The 20100-nt window shown below is 38.7% G+C and overlaps 1 protein-coding gene across 3 annotated transcripts in view; it reads right to left on the reverse strand.

Moving 5' to 3' along the window:
- Positions 1-20100, reverse strand: part of MSH3 (mutS homolog 3) — a 182661-nt gene that overhangs the window by 120827 nt on the left and 41734 nt on the right. For all 3 annotated transcript variants that reach the window (XM_027545706.1, XM_027545705.1, XM_027545707.1), the window contains exons 9-12: positions 15264-15376; positions 11268-11382; positions 5603-5687; positions 2867-2976 (exon numbers count right to left, since the gene is read on the reverse strand). In XM_027545706.1, coding sequence (XP_027401507.1) covers positions 2867-2976; positions 5603-5687; positions 11268-11382; positions 15264-15376 — 423 coding nt within the window. The remainder of the gene's footprint in view (positions 1-2866; positions 2977-5602; positions 5688-11267; positions 11383-15263; positions 15377-20100) is intronic.

The raw sequence follows: 20100 nt of genomic DNA on the forward strand, positions 1-20100 counted from the left end.
AAGCAGAATTTGCATTTGGGGATTTGTGGACAAAACCAATAAGGTACATATGGTATATATATATATATATATATAAGATTGACACAACTTATCAACTAAAAGAAACAGAAAAAATTCAAAGACAAGACCTTGAAAAAATGAATTCAATATAATTTATTTAATTTTAAAAGGTCTTAGGAATAATGGCTTACCAACATGACATTCATTTATAAGAAACCAGAGACCTACACTGAAGAAGCTTCCTGCCTAAATTAGAGAACTGATAAAAAGCATAAGTCATAACACATAAGAAGCATAACCTATTTATACAGGCCGATGTGGTTTCAATAGAGTAAAATCTGATCTCAATAACCCAAGTGAATTCTTTGAATCAGTCAATAAGAATAAGGTCAAAGCCATTTATACTTTCTAGAAAGTCACTAGAAAATCCTGCACCAAAGAAGTCATTTTGCAGAATAAAAAGTAGTGGGAGTGGAAAATCCTCTGAAACTTGAAACATCTGGTCCTGAATTTATGAACTGTGATTGCACTGGGAATTAAAATAGACTAAAAATATAAAATATATATATATTTATAAAAATATAAAGAGATTTAAGATAATTCATGGATGACTGACAAATAATGGGCTCTTGAAAAACTTAGGGAAACCCACTTTACATCGTGCTGAATTCCCTTGTCACCAATAATTTTTCTATGATCTCACGATAGAAGAAAACTAAGCCCTAAACTAACCTTTGGTCGCCAATGTCAGAGACAGAATATTAGCCTGGATAAACAACTGACATGATCAGCATGGCACCTAATGTCAGCATTAAAACAACAACGACTATACAGCTGAACAACTGACTAATCAGCTCAAGATTTTCTCTAGGTATTTGGAACAGGTTGCAAGTGCAAGTAAGATTTAACTGGAGTTCTTCTGAAGTCAGTTTTAACTGATTAGAGAGCTTAAAGTTTTAAAACTATGACCTAAAATTTCAGCTATATACGCTTTAGAATGGTCTAATGTTCACACTTGAAAGCACTGGAGCTCAATGCATGGAGTGCTTTCTCTCAGCCTTTCTGGGCAGGGAGGATCCCAGGAAGAATATGATCAACCCACAAGGAACATACAACATGGTCTACTGAATTCATCTCAAATTAATCCTCTTTATACAAAACAAGTTTAACAACAGAAATAAAAATTTTCATTTACATGAAAAAGTCTGCTAGTAAGTCTGTTTCTGCTGAATATTTCAACCAATCAAAAAAAAAAAAAAAATAGTAAGAACGGTGTGGCTGCTTAGACAGATGCCTTTCCATTAGCCAGCAGGCAATGCTTCTTACACGGCTGTCCACAGACTGCCTGCTCTTGTTCCATGAGGCATCTTTATCTCATACAAATGCTGGCCCAAAGCAGAGACTTCCATTTTCAGAGTTTCATCTTTACCTAAGTCAGTTTTCACTACCTGAAGGTCTTTATGGTCAAGAAAAGAAATCATAATAACCCACTAAAACCTGAAATGATTTAGTAATTATCATCATCAAAACAGTATTTTAAAGCCTATGACCAACAGTGACATCTGCTATCCTTTGCCAAAGATGGCTATTTACCAAGCCAGCATAAAATGCAGCCATGAGTGAGGCTGCTGTGCAGTTTAAAAGAGACGATGCACATAAAGCCCCTGGCACAGTGCTTGCTGTAAGATAAGGAGCTCAAACATGGCAGTTAGGATTACTGTCTTATTCTGTTCCTTACAGCAGCCTGTGAGAAGGTATTGTACCACTGCAAAGGTGAGAACGCAGTGTGCCGGGGCTGACGGGCTATGGCCTTAGTGAGACTGACTCACACTCATATAACACCAGCACCACCCCCTCTCTGCTCAGTCCATATGGGAAGCTGTTCAGGATGGAGTCAATGCTGATCTTACCTTTACGGTCTACCCAGTTGTGAAATGTTGAGCAAGTTATTGAAACTCTCTGAATCTATTTACTCATCTCAAGGATCTACCTCAGAAGATGATTTGAATATTAAATACTGGGTCAGAGCAAAAGCACAGTAGATAACAGCATTCAGTCATTCAGTCAACATTACTGGGACTCCTACTAAGTGAGAGGCACAGGTCACAGCTCCCAAATCTATTTGCGTGTCAGAATTATCTAGGGAGCTTTTAAAAATTCCAACTCCCAGGCCACACTAATAAGTCACAATATGTGGTGGCAGAACACAGGTATAAGTTTTTGGAGCTTCCCAGATGACTTCGATGTGCAGACAAGCTTGGAGACCACTATGCTTAGGCACTAGGCTCACCTACCTTTCCTGAAAGCTCTCCTAGTTTACTCATTCTTCTCTCTTAAACATCTCACACCGAAGCCCTCTTTCAGATTCCTACGCTCCTTCTCTAGCTCAGGTTCTCAGAACCTCTCCGTGAACTTGCTAACTTGTCCCCTACCCATCACTACTTTCTCCATCCCCCTACACCCACCAGCTCTGATCCAGCACTCCCGTGTGCAGAACCACTGGATTAACTGCCTCTGGCTACTAGCTCCTCAGCCCAGCCTGCAAAGCCCTCAACAAAGGCAGTGCCCCATATTCCCAGCACCTGTCTCCCTACACCCTATGCTACTGATGACCCAAACCAACTGATTACCTCACTCTCCCCAGGTAGATCCCATGTCTTTCAACTGCAAAGACTCATTCTTGGGAACAAGGAAAAAATCCTTATGATATTGGACAGTATATCACTAGTTACAAAGTGAAATCTTCCCCAATTGAAAATGGTGTTCTTATAAACCATGGTGACCTTGGTTTTAAGGAGGCTGATGTACCTTTAATTTCATAATTTTACATAATTTCAGATAAAACACAAAAAAGAATTCCTTTTACCTTAATTTAAGGAGCGGCTGGGTCACCCACTTCTTTAACTTGCGTCTCCCAAATGAAGTTTTAGTATGGTCTAAAACCCAAAATAAACTTCCTTTGGTTTTCATATCAGTCTAAAAAAGACCAGAAAGCATGTTTTATTAACTCAATGATGGTATTTGGACCAAAATTGCCAGTTGTTCATCTGCCCTAATTATTCCATATTCCCCAATTATAATCTTACACATGCTTAGCTTTTATGCTCAAAACAGGTGTTCAATGTATATATATATATATATACACACATACACACACATATATACACACATTCTGTTTCCCAGGAGGCGCTAGTGGTAAAGACCCTGTCTGCCAATGTAGGAGATGTAAAAGACACAGGTTCCATCCCTGGGTCAGGAAGATCCTCTGGAGGAGGGTACGGCAACCCACTCCCGTATTCTTGCCTGGAGAATCCCACGGACAGAGGAGGCTGGTGGGCTAAGATCCACAGGGTTGCAAAGAGTCGGACACACCTGAAGCAACTTAGCACACACGCACACACACACACACACACATCCAAATAAACACACACAAAGTAATGACATTTTGCATAAGAAAGATATACTTTATGTGTAGTTTTTAACTAACAATAAATTACTGAGAAGTCTCTTTTAAAACATCTGTCCTGAACACCTTAAAAATATAACTGCATCCTTTCCTGGCTTAGGAAAGCACAGTGAAAATAATTTCATGTTCCTTTGGCAATTCAGTATCTCCCACTACCTAAGAGTTGACATTCTAAAGACAGATAATCTCATGACAACACTCTCTCTTAAGGAAAGACGTGAACGTGCACTGCACCCTAGGACTGTACCCGGGAGGGTTTGATTTTAGCCTCTTATTAAATCCTTAGCAAAAATTTACCTATGCTTTGCTACTTCAAACCATTGAAAAAATTTACAATTAACTAGAGATTGTATTTAATTTTAACCAAGGTTTCACTGTAACACAAAATGTCTATTAATAGGTTTGTTTAATTTGGAACACACAGTTACAATTTTCATCTGAATTTGTTTTTGCCTTTTCCTTTTCCTTCATATCAACAAACAGGTACTTATAGGACACCTCCCGTGTGCTCAGTAGAATGACTGGCAAAGGTATATTAAGACACAGTCCCTCCCTCAGGGCTCTTATATCCAAGTGTGGGAGGAAAGACTCCCAATGAGGACACGATGTCATCTGGCAGAAGGCAACTATAAAAGGTGTGCTACAACCTCTCCAGACCTCAGGAGTTTAAAGCAGAGCATGGGAACAACAGTGGTCATGGAAGGTTCCCTGACGACGAGCTGGGCACGCAGAACTGACCTATGAGGGGAATCCACATAGGTGACTGCACCATCCCATCCTGAGACAAAAGCCCAACTGCTGGGACCACAGTGAAGGGTCCCAGGAAGAGCGCGGAGCATTGGAGAAGCACACTCAGACGGGAGAGGGACAGGTGGGGGAGACGGAGGCCTGTTACACCTTTGCTCTCTCTGCTACTCAGACCCCTCCTCATGACCCTTTTCCACTGATCCATGGAAAAGGAGAAGAAAGCTGAAGTGCGAAGACAAGCAGAAGATGTTAACTCTCAGCCTCCACTTTTACAAGCGCCCGAGTCCTAATAGAGAAAGGGGTTTTCAAAGGGTATTTTGAGGATGGATGATTTTTGCCTTAGGACTTTGATTTTGGAACTGACGCCACTGTGATAGGACCTGAACAGGAAGGATGTGGAAGAAGTACGGAAATCTTGGAATGCTGGGGCTGCATCTGGAGGCTCTGACTGTGGGCTCTACTCCTACCACTTGTTTCCTGTCTTGGGGATGTATATAGCGTTGAAGAGAAAGACTTGTGGGAAAGATGCTCAACTTCCAAATAACAGAATGATATGATAAAAATGCTCATGCATAACAGGAAGGCTGACTGCAGTACATAAGGACAGCCTGGCAGAGGGAGAAACCTGAATGAGAGAAAATAGACAGTAATAAACAAATCCAAGAGTCAGGAGACTGACTAATTCAGCATTTACTTTAATTCACAGCAATAGCAGTGATTCACAGCAGATGGTTCAGCTCTTTCTACTTACTCAAATGACTCGGAACTACCTTATATTTTTGTGACTTTATGTTATAATAACATTATTTTTACAATATAGTAGCTCACACTTTCAAGTGATAATTTAATGAATGAAAGCAACAATTTTAATATCTTCATTATCCTTCACATTCATCAATAAAGGGCAAGTAAGCAATGATGAAAGTTTGTGAAGTGAAATATTATGTATCTTACAGTTAAACGGAGTATCAGAGAAACTTGTTTTATATGCTGGACCATGAAGTAAGGCTACAGACATTTTAACAAAAAGTTATATAGAAAACAAACATATGTAGAAAAACATAACCAAGCAGATCAAAAATATCCACTGTATATTAATTTCTAAAGATGATACCTTTCCAAAGAAATATTTAATATAAAAATTATGAGGACGGCCATATTGCTTCAATCATTAAAAAGCATGCTCTAAAGCTCCCAATATAATCCCCGAGTAAGTATTTCATGTATTTGATTCTCCAAAAAGTGAGCAGTACCATTACCAAGAGATGTGAGGCAGACCAGCCGGCTGAAGACAATACTGTTTCACCTGCACTAAGAACAGACTGCTGCTTCATCCCAAATTTCTTTTCAAAACCATTTTGAATCAAATAGCCCTTATGTTTGCCTGACCTGATTCTGAAGGATTTCCAAGTTCCTTAATGTTGTTCCATTAATTGTCATAAATTCCATTTCACCTGACAACTGTTTAAAATTCCTGTAAAGGAATGAAATAAAAGCCATGAGGCAAGTGCATAAACAAACAGAAAAACAAATTCAGTGGTTACAAATATTCCAGTAACATTACAACAAAAGTTTTAGCCCTCTGATAGGAAATCAAACCAAAAAAAGCCAGAAGAATATTCATTAAAAGATTGTCTTCCACCAGTGTTGGTGCTTTTAGGTAAACTAATGTGAAAGGACAGCCGTTCTCACACCAAAAACTAAAACAAGGGAAGTAATGGTATTAACAGCTTTTTAGTTTTTTAATTTCCAGTAACAGAATCAAGCATAGTCTTTTAGTATCAGGAAAGCAAGTGGGGGGTCTCTTCAGGAAAAGCTATGCAATTTGCTAGAAAAATATGTCAAGGTGCTTTAAAATGTCCTCCCTCTTCTTTGGCATGAGATCATCTTGATAAACACTTTAAAAACTTTTAATCAACATTCTGATACGTGCAAATGTTATTTATTCTATAATCAAGACCACACATTCATGTGGCTAATGTTTTAGTAGAGTCTAAACTGAAAAAGTAGAAATTATTTAAGTTCAAAGAATTCACATTTTCCTTATGCCCCTCCAAGTACCCCAAACTAGATTAAAAGCTCAGTAAATTTCAAATAAGCTTGGGTATTGAGTTCAATGTGATTACTAAATGCATGCATGATTCAAACTGCATCCTTGTTAGTCTTTCATGTTAAAAAACATATTAATCAATGCATTACTAATTCAATAATTAATTTCCTTTATAAATCAGTCCTTTGACATTTCTATCCACAGCACTTACAGACTTGATGGATCATTTTTCAAAGCCAGGAAAATAACAGCAGGTCACTAAGCTATTTGGAGGGAAAGCATGAATGTTTGCATCATAAAACCAATCCCACTCATCATGGCCCTAATAAGAGAAATAAAATCCAGTTTCCCAAGCCAGTGATGGAAGAAAGCCTTCATCTAGGAATCTAGAGCCTAGAATCAAGGCCAAGGAGCCAGTGTTCATTGAGAGATGCCTTAACTTCTAGATGACTCCCACAACAAAGACCCAGAGACCTGAAAAAGAAATAACTTGCTGCATATTAGGAACACTACCTAGTGACTGAACATTGTCCTGTGGCAGTGTAATATACCTGTGACAGGTTTACCTAGCTTCCAAAAGATGACTTGTTAAAGATTTTCAGAGGGAAGCAACTCCAACACTGATAGCAGGTGTGTGTGGCCAATCTCTTCTTCTTGTAACTGTTAATCTGCCTTGCATTATGGAAATTTATGTTCTTCGGTGATCCTTATTAATAGATCTAAGCTCTGTGGAGGCATGGGTTATCTCACGCCTTACACATTTTGCAGCACCTGCAGAGCCTAGCAGAAAGCAGATGCTCAGCAAAGGTCTGTCATCTTTCGATGGGGAGGCCAGTTTGGGTCTCTTTGTTTTCCTCTGAGTCATAAAGCCCAGAAATATATGTGAAACATCCAGAGACAATAATAAAATGTAAAACATTATTTTTAGGAAGAAACAATTGGGCAGTGATTTGCTGTACAACTGACAGATGTTCATACTCCTTCATGGTGAAAAACAGTTGGAAGTACTGCTAGCCTGGCCTCTGAGTTGGTATCCAACCAGGTCTCATAGCTTTAAATAAAGTCATTTACTTTCCCCTCTCCCAACAGGTTTAAACTACATCCTAGGGGTGATTAATGAACACTTGAGTACCTTAACATATTATTGACCAGAGATGTATTAATGCCACGGGCATGAGTTTCGACAAAAATGCCCCTGTCAATAAAGTGTTAATCATTCTCAGACACTGGGAATGCTTAGCTGGCATCAAGAACCCACAATCCAGCAGCACTGACATCTGCACTGATCTTAATAAAAGAGATCGACCACTAGGAATATTAAGTTAAACCGATTCCTATGGCACAATAATTACCAAACAACTAAAAGAACTAACTCTGCTTTCAGGTTTCCCATGTTTGGATGATAAAGTACTCTGGAGTTGTGACTCTTCCTTGCAAATACAAAAGAAATTTCCTCTGTTGGTGCCTATTTTCAATAGGAATTATATATATATTTTTGAACTCAGGGTTGTATCTGCCAGCATTCCCTAGGAATTTGACAGGAATGATCACTGATTAAGCAACTCTAAATTATTTATCCTTTTGGAAGAAACCAAATTTGATATGCTTTGAAATAAACCTTATAAACAAGGCCTGGCTAGCATTCACACTGTGTGAACTTCGACAGAAATCTTCCAAGTAACATGGGAAAATACTTCATTAATATTTCAGACAACAATAATACATAGGATGTATATGTACATCAAGTTTTATAATGGGAGAAAAACATTCCTGCTAAAAATTGCCAAAGAAGTTTAGGATTCCACATCACTCCTATTTCAACTTTTAGAAAAATGAAAACCAATCCTTCTGATTCAGACAAAGGCAGCAAAGGTGCAGACCTTATGTGAAAGATCAATCCCTTACAACGATTCTATTTAAATACTGTTAACATTATTTGAAAATGAAAACAGAAAAAAAAAAAAACCTACCATATGCACCATCTTACATATGAAATCCATAGTATAAAATAATTCTCTATATAGTTTTCAGAGTTCATACATTCACTATTAGTCTAACTTTTGATTGTTAACTTAGAAATTATATCATATTACAAAAATTCAGTTTTATTGTAAATTCACTTCTAATTTATTTGCAATTAAAATAAATATCTTTGCATTCCTAACTACTGCCAGTAAGCATATTAGAGAAGAAAATAGTAAGAAAGATGACCTACATATCTCCAAAGATTCACTAGGAGAATACACAGTACTCAGCATACAGTTCATATAGCTATGATTTATTGCAGTGAAAGGATATAAAGCAAAATCAGAAAAGCGAAAAGGTACACAAGGCAAAGCCTGGAGGAAACCAAGGGCAAGCTTCCAAGAGTCCTCCTTGGCAGAAATACACAGGATGCACTTACCTACCCCAGAGTGAGTTGTGGCAATGTATGTGAAATATTTACCAGAGAAGCTCATTAGAGACTCAGCACCCAGGATTTTTCACTGCTGCTGCTGCTGCTGCTGCTAAGTCGCTTCAGTTGTGTCTGACTCTGTGCGACCCCAGAGATGGCAGCCCACCAGGCTCCGCCATCCCTGGGATTCTCCACGCAAGAACATTGGAGTGGGTTGCCATTTCCTTCTCCAATGCATGAAAGTGAAAGTGAAGTCGCTCAGTTGTGTCCGACTCTAGCGACCCCATGGACTTCAGCCTACCAGGCTCCTCCATCCACGGGATTCTCCAGGCAAGAGTACTGGAGTGGGGTGCCATTGCCTTCTCCGGATTTTTCACTGGGGGGCTATTTTTACAAAGGTACCTTCTCCTGAGCAGGTGCCAAAATTACAGCTCTCAGAAAGTAAGTAGTTGTCCAATATAAACCATACTGCCTTCAGAAATGGTTTAGGCACAGGGAGTCATTCTTACCAGAAAATGCTGGAGATTGGCCCCAAATGCAAGTCCCGGATGCCAGTCAAGAGTCAAGCTTGAAGTAGGGTTTTCTAAGGATAGATGTCTCATCTGGCTTGCCATGTTAATCTGTTTTTAGTATCAGTGTTACATTTATATTCTTTTGTGTTCCTTCTAGTTTACTCTTTATTCCTAAATTGATCTTTTCTGGACATATAGTTCATTCTTAAGTCTTATCATCTCATTTCAAAGCCTTCCTATTTCTCATCTATTCTCCTTTGTTCTTTCACATTTAGCATCATTTCCTCAACGTCGTTTAGCTCATTTTGAAGTAGTAGGTTATAGTTTTTATTTCATCTGTGAGCATGTCTTTCTGGTGTGCGTTTATTTTCTATAAGGATATTATCCTATTCCCCATTCTTTTCTATTATAATTTTATATGGGATTTTCAATTTTGTTCTTTTCCCACTGCTAATTTTTAAGTGAAAATTTGTTTTCCATAAGTTTCAAGACAAAGACACTGTTTAGGAAAGCTGCTGTTACTTTATACATCTCCCTCTTCTGTTGCTTTTGTGTGGTATTTAATCATGGAACCTCACCTGCTTTCATTCATAAAAAGATTAAATGCATGAACATTGCTCTTTAGCCACAATTAGAAAACTGGACACATTGTATTACATATGCACACACACACACACATATATACACATATACATATGTATATAATTGTGTGTTTGTGTGTGTATTTTAAATTGTTTTTCAGGCAGTTGAACATCAGGCAGCATAGAACTGTGGTGCCTGAGAGAAGAAAAACAAAAAGAGATAAACACTAGGACTAACGTCTCGGAGAGACCAAGGAAAGTTGAAACTGTTAGACCGAATGCCAGAGATGACAGAGACGCACACAGAGAGATGCAGAAGGGTGCGCTCAAGTCTTTGGCCAAGCCCTGATCCTTAAATTGTGGAGGACGTCACATGAGATCATAAGAAACAGCAGGATGAACAAGGACCAGGGTTCACACATGGCTTAGTATAGTTTGTTCTCTAATGAGAATGGCTGCTGCTGCTGCCAAGTCACTTCAGTCGTGTCCGACTCTGTGCGACCCCACGGACGCAGCCCACCAGGCTCCACCGTCCCTAGGATTCTCCAGGCAAGAACACTGGAGTGGGTTGCCATTTCCTTCTCCAATACAGGAAAGTGAAAGTGAAGTCACTCAGTCGTGTCCTACTCTTCGCAACCCCATGGACTGCAGCCTACCCCAGGCTCCTCCGTCCATGGGATTCTCCAGGCAAGAGTACTGGAGTAGGGTGCCCTTGCCTTCTCCAAATGAAAATAGAAATACCTCAAAATACTTGGGACACTGGGTAGAATCTCAGAAGTGCATTGGGTGGGGTTAAAATACACAAAGACAAGGACTTCCCAATCTTGGTACCAAATGATATTTTACTGAGACAGCTCCTATCTGTCCACTCCATCTCTGCAGAAGAGGAAGCAGCTTACTTACAGGATCAATATGATACAGGACAATTCTTCACAGAGCCAAAGGTAAGGGGCCAGTAAAGATAGAATATGGAAAGGCAAGAAAATTATTCTGTTACCCTTTTTTTCCCACTAGCTTTTAAGCTAGCACTTTCTTCGAAGGTCAATTGCCAGCTTTTAAATCTCTCAACTCTACAAAGTTAATCACTCTTTTAAAAAGCTGTCTATGTTAGTGGCTGTCCTCTTTATCTTCATCTTTATGGTCTGTGAAATTATGACTGAAATCAAGAATAAGAAAGGTGATGAAGTTTTATGAACGCTTTTAAATACGCCTTCTTAATACTACTTGTCAATTAACTGTGCTTTAATATAAAGCACAGTTCTTTACTCAACACTAAAATACATTCAATAGCAATCATAAATACAAACTGACCCAATTCTTAAGCCTTCTATTAATTTTTTATGTCAACTAACATTTTTAATACTCCTCAGTAACAATACCACACAAGTCACTCTTGCCCCAGAATACAGTATTCCATCAAGAGCAGGTAACTGAGTACAGTACTTACCAAATTCAATTTAAGAAATGTTTTTTAATATAACCCTACCCTTCTTAAAATTTTTCAGAAACCACTTACTTGGGTTTGGAAAGCACCTTTTCCAAGTTAAACTCTTTGAGGTATCTTATTATGGCAGCCAAAGAACAAATCACAGGCTTCTCCAAGTTAATGATGTCAGAAAAACTTTGAGAACCTAAAAAACAGAATATATACCTTCATTAAAATTATTATTCATCATATTTAAAAACAAACATTAAGTGAAATAAAATTTTGTTTATAATTATTGAAATAATCATTTAGACACTTAACTCCTAAAATTACCCTTTGGAAAAATACAGATTAGAAATACCTAGAGTATGAAAAAGGGCAATTTTCTGAATTGAACCTTCTTTCAAAAGCAAGGGATCAAGTATTTTCAAAGTGTAAAATGCTCATCTGCTTTGACCCAGAAGTACTCCAAACTGCTTGTTAAAGATGTGTATACAAGGAAATGAGTTGAAAATCTTTCATAGTAGTAAAAAATTACAGAAAACCTAATTGAATATCAATTAATAGATAAATTTCAGTACCTCTAGATTGGTATGCACCTACTACTGGGAAGGACTTTCCCATTAGCTTTCCATCTGGTCTCCCACTCCCTGTGCCCTATCAGTTCAGTTTAGTTCAGTTCAGTCGCTCAGTCGTGTCCGACTCTTTGCGACCCCATGCATTGCAGCACGCCAGGCCTCCCTGTCCATCACCAACTCCCGGAGTTCACTCAGATTCACGTCCATCAAGTCAGTGATGCCATCCAGGCATCTCATCCTTTGTCGTCCCCTTCTCCTCCTGCCCCTTATCCCTCCCAGCATCAGAGTCTTTTCCAATGAGACAACTCTTTGCATGAGGTGGCCAAAGTACTGGAGTTTCAGCTTTAGCATCATTCCTTCCAAAGAAATCCCAGGGCTGATCTCCTTCAGAGTGGACTGGTTGGATCTCCTTGCAGTCCAAGGGACTTTCAAGAGTGTTCTCCAACACCACAGTTCCAAAGCATCAATTCTTCGGCACTCAGCCTTCTTCACAGTCCAACTCTCACATCCATACATGACCACTGGAAAAACCATAGCCTTGACTAGATGGACCTTTGTTGGCAAAGTAATGTCTCTGCTTTTGAATATGATGTCTAGGTTGGACATAACTTTCCTTCCAAGGAGTAAGCGTCTTTTAATTTCATGGCTGCAGTCACCATCTGCAGTGATTTTGGAGCCCCCAAAAATAAAGTCTGACAGTTTCCACTGTTTGATGGGACCGGATGCCATGATCTTCACTTTCTGAATGTTGAGCTTTAAGCCAACTTTTTCACTCTCCACTTTCACTTTCATCAAGAGGCTTTTTAGTTCCTCTTCACTTTCTGCCATAAGGTGGTGTCATCTGCATAACTGAGGTTATTGATATTTTTCCCGGCAATCTTGATTCCAGTTTGTGTTTCTTCCAGCCCAGAGTTTCTCATGATGTACTCTGCATATAAGTTAAATAAGCAGGGTGACAATATACAGCCTTGACGTACTCCTTTCCCGATCTGGAACCAGTCTGTTGTTCCATGTCCAGTTCTAACTGTTGCTTCCTGACCTGCATACAGATTTCTCAAGAGGCAGGTTAGGTGGTCTGGTATTCCCATCTCTTTCAGAATTTCCCACAGTTTATTGTGATCCACACAGTCAAAGGCTTTGGCATAGTCAATAAAGCAGAAATAGGGTATTCTTAACAGAACAGGCAGAGGAATCCTTTTGAAAACGTACATCATATCATTAGATTACTTTGCTTTCAAATCCTGCAACATCTCTCAACTCACTGAGAGATGTGGCTCAAGTTCATAAGGATCTAAAAGTCCCTAAAAAACCTGCTCTCCATCTCCTTTTATCTCTGAGCTTACCTCCTAATAGTCTCTTCCTTAGTTACTCTGTACCAGCACCCAGGCTCCCTGACATTCTTTAAACACACCAGGCACTTAAATACACTATACTTAGTGTTGTTTCTGCCTGAAAAACTGTTTCTTCGCTCATCCATGTGGTTTTCCCCCTTAACCCCTCTAATCTTTGTTCCATCTTTGTTCAATTGCCATTTTCTCAGTGCGGTCTTCCTTCACCACTGCATTTAAAAATTCACCTCTTCCCTGTCTGTCTTCTTTTTAAACTCTGTGCATTTATTTATTTTTGGCTGTGCGGGGTCTTCGCCGCTGCGCGGGCTTTTTCTCTAGTTGCTGCAAGCAGGGGCTACTCTCCAGTTGTGACGCACAGGCTTCTCAACCACGATGGCTTCTCTTGTTGCTGAGTACGAGCCCAGGGTGCGTAGGCTGCAGTAGCTGAGGCACGTGGGCTTAGTAGTTGCGGCTCCCAGGGTCTAGAGCACAGGCTCAGTGGTTGTGGTGCAGGGGCTTAGGTGCTCTGCGGCATGTGGGATCTTCCCAGACTAGGGATCAAACCCGTAGGACCTGCACTGGCAGCTGGGTTCTTTACCACTGAGCTACCAGGGAAGACCTTCCCTGCCTTTCTCTAAAGAACTCATCACCTTCAAACACTATTTTATTGTACACCTCCTCCCGCTAGACTAAAAAACTCCAGAAGGGCAGGAATTTTTGTCTGATTTCTTAAAGTATAAACAATACTTTTAATAGGCATTCAATAAAAATTAGTTGAAATAATAAATCCAAGTCATATTTAATAAAAATAAAGAATTACGCATGTTCATGTGTAGACCTGTACATGAAAAAATTCTTAAGAATTTGACAGGAGGGACTTTTACCTTTTTCCTTATACACAACTATGTTTTGATTTTTTTTTTTGCAGTAGGTATTTACTACCTTTAGAAAAAATTATAAGACACTGTCTATAAATCTGTAATATAAAGTATATTACTTTCAACATAACTTTTTGTAAAAACAAGGTATAAATGAAGAATTAATTCTTTTCTCTTCTACTGAGAGTTTCATCTTTTGACTGCCCAGCTCTGTTCCCCAGGAAACCTGATAAAGATGGAATGCCAATGTGTTATGAGACAGCACTGCATATGGAGGAAATGGCCTGAAATCAGGAAATTGCATCCAGACTAGGAGAGGAATTACCTGATTCTAGAATTTTGGCCTTCCTTCAGTACACTGACTCTTTGAACTTGGTATGTCCTTTGGAGAAATTCCAGCAAGAGCTAAGGTTTCCTGTAGGGCAGACCCTGCATCCACCTGCTTTCTTTGCAGCTGAGTTGTCACTAGAGGATGCCGGGAAGTTCAGCGCCCAGTGGCTCTATGGACTGCTGCAAAGATGGAGAAGACTCCTCCCGCTAAAGAAATGGTGCTGCGCCAGCAAACTGGATTTTCTGTCCTATGTGATTCTAGGTGAACTGGATGCCAAGAGTGGCTTATGTATTTTCATGACTTAGTCCTGTCTTTAGCTGAGCATAATTTGATGATTCCTTGGCGTTGGCCAAGACACCATGAGATTAAAAAGAATGGGGGGAAAATGCCATAAGACACTGATGCCTAAGAGGGAGCTGGGGGAGGTTGGTCCAAGGGTGAAAGCTTTGCAACAGGATAAAAACGGATCTTAACATAAGCTGGACTGGCAAGAATGAGGGGTGCAGGCCAGATCAAACAGACACTCAGCTGAGGAAACGTGAATCAGACAAATAATGGATTCAACCTATTAAGACCCTGTCAACAATGTTCTGGTATTTTAATTCTGGGCATTAATTTTTAGAAATGCTAGCCTTCCTTAGGACATTTCTCCACACATTTTATAAAACTGCAAGGAAAATCATGGCCACCTTTTGAGGGAAGGAAGAAGGAAGATGACTCAGTAATTAACTTGTCACATTCCATGAATATGTCAAAAACACCACATTACTAAAATGGTCACAACTACAAAAAGCAACTGCAGTAATCCATCTGATAAGTGTAAGAACAGTGAATGCTTTCCTCTGCTTCTTCCAGTTGTTTATCAATAACTACCTAGCTTTCACTAGCCTTTAAGTCAAATTTGCACCTTTATCCAGATCTCAACTCAGTTACATTTGCAGACATATGGCTAACATGTATAAAATATTTACCTTTAATGTCGACTACATCTTTTGCATAAAATTCTGTAACCTCTTGGAAAGCATGGCTGTATTCAAAATACACATTCTTCATCCTTTCTACTCGAATTCTGTCATCCCGCACACTGAAAGAAAAAAAAAAATTTTAAAAATAATTATACATAATCTTGAAAGATCTGTATTCAGGCCCTGACCTGACCAAAATAAATACTCATTCATTATTTTTTCCCAAGATGAAAAAAAAAAAATAAGATCTAAGGTTTCCCTGTCAAAAGTCTACATTTCATAAAATACTATTACTTTAACTACTGGTATTTTATATCACCTTCACATAGTGAGCACTCTAAACATACTATTATCAAGAACTTATTAAAAGTACAGTTACTTTAATAAACACCAAAGAGAGAAAAACGGAAAAGCAATCAATTTAATTGCATCATTTGTGTAAACCCACTAACAAGAGAACACATCACTGAGTATTTCTTTCCTCGAAAAGGCATCTTTGTCTGGTTGGCTCTGTGCTAAGTCCATTTCTTCTACCAGAGCCTCCCTAGTCAAATATAGTAAATTCCTCTTAGGTCCACTCCCACTCTTTACTTAAAAGAGGAACTAAAAAGCCTCTTGATGAAAGTGAAAGTGGAGAGTGAAAAAGTTGGCTTAAAGCTCAACATCAGAAAACTAAGATCATGGCATCTGGTCCCATCACTTCATGGGAAATAGATGGGGAAACAGTGGAAACAGTGTCAGACTTTATTTTTTTGGGCTCCAAAATCACTGCAGATGGTGACTGCAGCCATGAAATTAAAAGACGCTTACTCCTGGGAAGGAAAGTTATGACCAACCTAGATGGCATATTCAAAAGCAGAGACATTACTTTGCCAACAAAGGTCTGTCTAGTCAAGGCTATGGTTTTTCCAGTGGTCATGTATGGATGTGAGAGTTGAACTATGAAGAAAGCTGAGCAGTGAAGAATTGATGCTTTTGAATTGTGGTGTTGGAGAAGACTCTTGAGAGTCCCTTGGACTGCAAGGAGATCCAACCAGTCCGTTCTAAAGGAGATCAGTCCTGGGTGTTCTTTGGAAGGAATGATGCTAAAGCTGAAACTCCAGTACTTTGGCCACCTGATGTGAAGAGTTGACTCATCGGAAAAGACTCTGATGCTGGGAGGGATTGGGGGCAGGATGACAGAGAATGAGATGGCTGGATGGCATCACCAACTCGATGGACGTGGGTTTGGGTGAACTCCGGGAGTTGGTGATGGACAGGGAGGCCTGGCGTGCTGCAATTCATGGGGTCGCAAGGAGTCGGACACGACTGAGTGACTGAACTTAACTGAAGACTTATTTAAAACTATGCGTGTATGTGTATATGCTCATCTGAGTACATAAACAAAATCATCAAATCATCATCCATGCTGCTAGTACACTCTCATCCATTTCCTATTTTGCTTGACTCCCCCTTCCCCTCCCTCTTCTCCTTTCCTAATCACCTCACTCCCAAGCCATGGTAACAGCCTAGGAGGAATCCTTTCTCATTTTTCTCATGTTCATATGGTCACATACATATATACTCACACATACACACATACATATACATATATACTCACACATACTCCATTTCATAAAAATGGAGCGACTTTATACAAACTTTCCTGTATCTTATTTTCTCTACTAAGTAATAACTCTTGGAATTCCCTCCATATAAAGTGACCTAGATACAACTCATTCTTTCTAATGGCTAAAAAAATATCTTATAGTATGTAAAAGCCATAATTTATACAACCATTTCTTTACTATTGGACATTCACTTGATGTTAATATTTTGCCACATGTTACTTTAGAATATTTTTATCTAAAAAAGTTATAGATACAGATGTATCCGGCACACGTCCCTCTTCAGTCATATTCATCTACCATCTTTAGAAGTAAATGCTACCATCAACTTGGTGTATATCACCACCATGTATGTTTTTATATTTTACAACATATTTTATCATCTTTACACAATACATTGTATTGTTTCATGTTTTAAATCTCATATAAGCAATACTTTATTATACATACACTTCTACAACTTGCTTTTGCACTCAGTACTATATTTCCAAGATTTGTACATAAAGCTAGACATGCTTCTTTTTATATTTTCAATTATTTCTTATATTTGAGTAGACTTTTAAGATTTGTCATTCAAATTTAATTAATCCGAATTTATTTGAGGGGGTGGTGTGACGTTGAAAATACACTTTTATTTTCCATATGATTATCAATTAATGACCAAGCACCATTTATAAAACATTCCATCTTTTACTACTGATTTATGATGCTGCCCCCACATTTCTGTATATGTGTGACACTGTTTCTAGCTTCTATCCTATTCTACTATCTTTTGTCTACCTCTGTATCAGGGCCATAGTACTGTAATTTCCATGGCTTGGTATCAATATCTGTGGCAAGGCCCCCACCTTGTCTTTCAAGATTGTCTTCATTACTCCTGGGCTTCTGATTTTCTTTAAAATTTTAGTTTCATTTTGTCAAGTTTTACAAAAATCTTATTGGGCTGTTGACTGGATTGCAATGAACTAATTTAGAGAGAAATGATATCTTAACAAATTAAGAGATCCCACTGTTAAAGATGGCATAAGATCTCTACTTATTCATGTCTTTTATATCTAACAATATTGTTCCATTATTTTCTCCATATTATATGTATCTTTGGTTGCACTCACTCTTAGATTAATAATACTATGAAGGGAATCTTTTCTTCTATTATATTTATTAAAAGCTTATCATTGGTGTACATCAACCCAAATTCTTATATGTAGCAATTATACTAAACACTTTTTTCTTATATTGTCTGTGTATATATTAATATCACCCGCAAGAGGAAAATTTCCATTTTTCATTTCTTTTTCCTATCTCATAACACTACAAGCTAAGACCTCCAGGGCTACATTGAACAAAGGTAATGCCAACTGGCATCCTTAGTTTCTTACTGAAGCTAATGGGAATGCTTCCAAAGTTTCAGCTCTTAAGTATGATATTTGCTGTGGGTTTTGGAGTAAATGACTTGTTAGCCAAAGGTTTGGTAAGTTACCCAGTTTTTGCGAAAAGAAAAAAATTAGTCATAAACGATTACTGAATCTTACCTAATATTCTTTTTACAGGTGTCAAAATGATCATATGGTTTCCTCTCACTTAACCTCATATTATTCGTATTTTCTAATGCTGAATGAACCCTGCATTCCTGGAATATATTATACTTGTAATGATGCTCTGTACTGCTTAAATAAAGTTATAAACTTGATTTCTTAGTTTTTTTCCCCCAGAATGTCTGTGCCAGCATACCTAGCTCCAAAGGCTTTTTCTGTTCTACTATAAAACTAGACAGGCATCAGCTGCTTCAGAAAGAAATCTTAAAGGGAGAATTTTCCCCCATCTGTGGTGCTGAAGAGGATTTTTCCACCTTAATCCAATGCAGAGAGTATCAGACTAACTATTGCAAATCTCTTGTCAATTTTTATCTTCCTATAGACACCCTTAATACCTGAATTTTTAGAAGCTTGTTGCAAAGTTATTTAGCCACTCAAAGAGCAATGAGTGACCTTACCTGAGTCCCACAATGTTTCTGTACAAGTTCCTAGAGTGAACACACGAGGCAGCTGGTAACTCAATTACTGTTCTAATTAACATTTTGTTCGAGAAGCAGATAAGAATTTAGAAACCCATTAAATCTGATAAAAAATGACTTGTCAGTTATCTTTGAGGCTTTCCATGGAAGCATTACAAGAGTGTTAAATTCAACATTTTGCAATCTGTATGTTAAATACCCTCCTACATTTTTTTTTCCCCCACAAACTGGTTGGAGTTATATGTGAAATCTCTAATCTGTGGTTTCCTAGATTTTTTTCTTTTTATGGTAAAATCAAATCACTGTATCTTCTAAACAAAAGCCTTCCTGAAACACTGTATTCATAAAGAGTAATATCCAGCCAGAGAATTTTGTCAAACTGGATATTAGTAAAATTTCTATATTCAACAGAGAACTGTCGATCTTGGTTTCTTCAAACTGCAGCCTGCGGAAATACCCGGGTGGAAAACACCAGCAACAAACATTAAAAGCACAGGTGCCACACCCCAAATGTGTTCAATCTGAATTCAGATTGAATTGAATTCAATCGGAACGGAATTCAATCTGAATTCAGCAGGAAGCTGGGGGAGAGAGGGTATTTTCAGCAGCATTTTGGGGGTGATCCACAGGCAAAGTGCAAACCACAAACACTCATCTATATGAAAAATACTGGTGACCATCACAGGACTAGAGTACGAAGTGGAAATGTAAATCTTCTCCAAAGGCAGTCCATGTTTTAGCTGCTCTATTAGAGGTGGGCCGTCAGTATCTTCGCACCAAAAAAACCAGTAAGGAAGTCAACTAAGGTCAAGTAATTGACACAGGACTTTAAAAACGATTTTAAAGAAACAGAAACAAAAAAACATCTTCCCACCCTCTTAAGAGGCTGTTTGTGACCAGGGGTTGAAGCCTTCTGAATGGAAAAGAGGCCGCAGAAGCTATGCTCCTCCAGGGACCTGGGGAGGCAACCACCCTTCTGGGCCGGATGGGAGGACCACTGTCAACATGCGAGGAGTCTCAGTCATCACGTGGGGTAGGCAAAGCTGGACTGTCTTAAGATTTCCAATTAAAAATTCCTTTTTGTGTATTACATGCCTGCCAGTTGCCAGATATACTGTATTTGAAAAGTTAAGTAGTGGTAAGACTCTCAACAAGAGCGGAGTCCATGCTAAAAAAGAGGGGGAGCTTTAGACCGAGGAACTTTTAAAGTCACCTTGGACAT

The sequence above is a fragment of the Bos indicus x Bos taurus genome, chromosome 7, assembly GCF_003369695.1.
Source record: "Bos indicus x Bos taurus breed Angus x Brahman F1 hybrid chromosome 7, Bos_hybrid_MaternalHap_v2.0, whole genome shotgun sequence".
Classification (NCBI taxonomy): Eukaryota; Metazoa; Chordata; class Mammalia; order Artiodactyla; family Bovidae; genus Bos; species Bos indicus x Bos taurus.